Source organism: Pinus tabuliformis, chromosome J (assembly GCF_031772625.1).
Source record: "Pinus tabuliformis cultivar Carrire ecotype Pingquan chromosome J, CPIR1, whole genome shotgun sequence".
In the NCBI taxonomy this organism is placed as follows: domain Eukaryota; kingdom Viridiplantae; phylum Streptophyta; class Pinopsida; order Pinales; family Pinaceae; genus Pinus; species Pinus tabuliformis.
This window is the reverse complement of record NC_142295.1, coordinates 1,418,739,042-1,418,742,364: the sequence shown is the minus strand read 5'-3', so window position 1 is coordinate 1,418,742,364 and position 3,323 is coordinate 1,418,739,042. Positions and strand designations below refer to the sequence as shown.

The window sequence follows — 3,323 nt, the reverse complement described above, 5'->3', positions numbered from 1 at the left end:
GTTCTTCAATGTTTTTGGTTAGTTTGTGCTATTTGCATGTAGTCTCTCAATTTCCTTTCGTTATTATTAATGTTTTTTTGCCACTACCTTCTGGCCAACCAGTGAAAGTTTCTTGCAATCAAGTTTCTCACTATATAGTTTTAAGATGACTTAATAGAAAATTTTAACCTGCAATTTGTTTTAATCTCAATCTAAATTTTAATTTAGATATTAAATCATTGGGAAAAATATTACACCATTAATTTTCGTTTTTTAAATTGACAATATATGAGTTGGAACCAATTTCAAAGTGAATGAATGTTAACACAACATTCAACGAAACAAACAGCTATTCAAAGTGCACGAACACATATATATTTTAGTAAAAAGCTTTCTTGGCTTTTTAGGGTGCGGGGTTTCACTGCCACTAAATTTAAAATCTAATCACGATATTTAAAGCTATAAAATCATGATGTGTGGCGAGCAATATCTTGATTACGGGAAAAGGCTTTTCCAGATCGGTTTTATAAAAAGCGACGCTGACAGGCAGAGACCCGTGTGCCGCCGGCAGGCTCCGGTGCTTTCCAGGAAGAACCGGCGATAGGCAGTCTCCTGCCCACATGTGCGGGAGGTGGGGAGGGAATTCGGTTTATTTACTGAAGGCCCTGAAATGAGTGCTATTAATTTAGCATCGGGGAGGGAAAGGGCGAGCGTTTGGGCAGTTTAATCGCTGTTCTACGAAGTGGGACGGGGAATATCAGGCTAATGTACCCGTGATTTCGTTTGGTAAAGACTGAGCCGAATAAACACAATACACAGATGAGGATCCGGAATCGTTCCGGGGCCTTATTCACATCTACTTCCTATATTGCCAGTAACTCTGGCCATGGCAATGGCGAGGATGAGTTTCTTCTACCACTGGTAGCAGCCGTCATGGACGTCCAGCGGGCCGAGGACAAAGAGGGTGAAGGAGACCATGGGACTCATACGCGTCCTGCCCACAACTGGAGAAACTCTTTGCACCTCCAACTCAGCGGCGAAGGGAACAGTGAAGGTCAGGTTCTTAAGGTAAGAGTGTGATCCATTCCATTTTGTTTTCTGTATTTTAGATATGATATGAGCGATGAAAGGTGGGCTGTTAGAATGACTCCTTTGGAATGGGTGAAGTCATTCTGCAATCTCCACATGTATTGTATTAGAGTTAACCATCCCATTTGCCCTCTTCTCTCTGCATTAGCCTTTAAGATTTGGATGCAATGGATGTGTTCCAAAGATTCTGGAAGAAATCAATGTAATCGATGTGATGTGCCCATCGAGTATATATAGATTCTGGAAGAAATCAATGTAATCGATGTGGTGTGCCCATCGAGTATATATATATATATATAGCACAGGCATGCTGCAGGTGCAGGCGGTATGGAAGACATTTGGTGTGTAGGCCAGTAAGCTCATAGGGTTAATGTTGACCAAGGTGCATGCGTGCCTTCCCCCGAAATCTCCGTAACAGACCCCACGAGATCACATTCCTTTAATCAGTTAATGATTCTGAATCTGCTTCTCTATCGATTTTGCCTAAGAAGTGAATGGAAGTAGTGAGGGAGGGGAGGGGTAAATGGCAGCTTCAGCCGCATGCACTGACAATGAAGGGAAGGCTTCAATTGGGTGCAAACTGGGTTTCCATCTGTGCATCCCCAAACCCTTGAGTTCGTCTTAGACAAGAGGAGACACCGATTTGTGGCTGGATATACATGTAGTGTATGTATATCACTGTTAATATGTAGTTTCTTAGAGCCGAAACATGTGCCGGGGAGGCAACCAGAGGACATTGACAAATGTGGAGGGCTTCAGTCGTATTGTATCATTAATCCGCTGACTGATAGTTTCAGAATCTGCAATCGATTTAAGTTTCACGATTGATTAATTTTTTCTGATTCATTTAGAATAAGCAATGAAATTTTGGGAATATCATTCCCTTCATACCTTCTATCTGATATTTCGAAAATCTACCATCAACATAAGTTCAAGATTGGCTAATTTCCTCTAATTTCCTCTAACATAAGTTCAGGACTGACTAATTTACTCCAATTTCCTCTAATGCATTCAGAATAAGCAATACAATTCTAAGGGCATGATTCCCTATTATACCTTCTATCTTGAAAATCGACGTAAGTGAAGGTAAAAGGCAATCCACATCCTCCAGATGAAAAATATATGATATTCGTGTTGATGGCGTAGATTAGGACGATACATTGCAGGCACAGGAAACAAATTAAAACGGGACCGATATTTCGGGACTTGAAGGGGTTGCGCTTAGATCCATATTAATCTCGGATCTCTTACTCAATGAGAGGGATAAAGAAAACCAGGCACAAATCTGTGGCATTATAAACGATTTTGGGTTAAGATCTTTCCTATCAGGGGCTCTGAGAATACCTAGGTTCGTTGAAGCTAGGATCTTCCCTTTGCGCAATTTAGGACTGTCCTTTTTTTCTTTGAATCAAGCAAGCTTTTGGATTGGAAAGTGTTAGTGTGATATGGCCGCGAAGGATTCATCTTAAAGGAAAAATGTAATCTAGATTTATTTTTTCTCTGAATCAATCAAGCTTTTGGATTGGAAAGTGGTAGTGTGTTATGGCCGCGAAGAATTCATCTTAAAGGAAAAATGTAATCCCTTCTAGAATAGGCAAACGAGCTTTTTATTGTCTAATCTCGCGCTGCACTAAAACCCGTTTGTTTTGCACAGGACGGCGCCGAGGTAAAGAAAGCAAACTGCAGATGGAAGGAGAGTATGAAGTACGTATCCATTTCAGAACCATCAGGAACTGAAGAAGCCCTCCTCAAGGAAAACACTTCAAGCAGCGCCGAGAAAGGGATCATGGGAGACCGTGATGAGGAATGGAAGTTGCCAAAACCAGGTGGCCTTGAAATGGGGATTTTGTGCAGGCAGCAGAAATTCTTGAGTGTGCACGGCGTCAAGCGGAAAAGAAGCAAAAGTGTGATTGGCAGCATTAACGAATGGAAGCATGAAAGAAAAATCACAAAAAATTTGGGGCTGGAGACTGATATCCAGCAGGAAGATGGGAGAAAAATGGATGAGAAGGCGATGCCTATTTTTCGTTATAACGAAGCAGAAGGTTCTCAATGCAGGCGGAGGAATGGGCGAGGCTGGCGGTGTTCTCAGCGGACTCTTGTAGGATATTCTCTATGTGAATACCATCTGGGCAAAGGCAGGCTAAGGAATATAAACAGCAATAATAAAAGGGCTAATAGAGTTAGCAATAACAAAAATGCTAGTAGAGTTATCGTGAATAACAAGGCCGGTACATGCAAGCTCAAAGAATTAC

At 41.5% G+C, this 3,323-nt stretch overlaps 1 protein-coding gene across 1 annotated transcript in view; it reads left to right on the top strand.

Moving 5' to 3' along the window:
• The first annotated feature begins 628 nt into the window (after positions 1-628).
• The window catches only part of LOC149232655 (uncharacterized), a 58,895-nt gene continuing 56,200 nt past the window's right edge, over positions 629-3,323 (top strand). The window contains exons 1-2 of the mRNA XM_089381962.1: positions 629-1,047; positions 2,723-3,321. Of these exons, the coding sequence (XP_089238088.1) occupies positions 799-1,047; positions 2,723-3,321 (848 nt within the window). The 5' untranslated portion in view covers positions 629-798. The remainder of the gene's footprint in view (positions 1,048-2,722; positions 3,322-3,323) is intronic.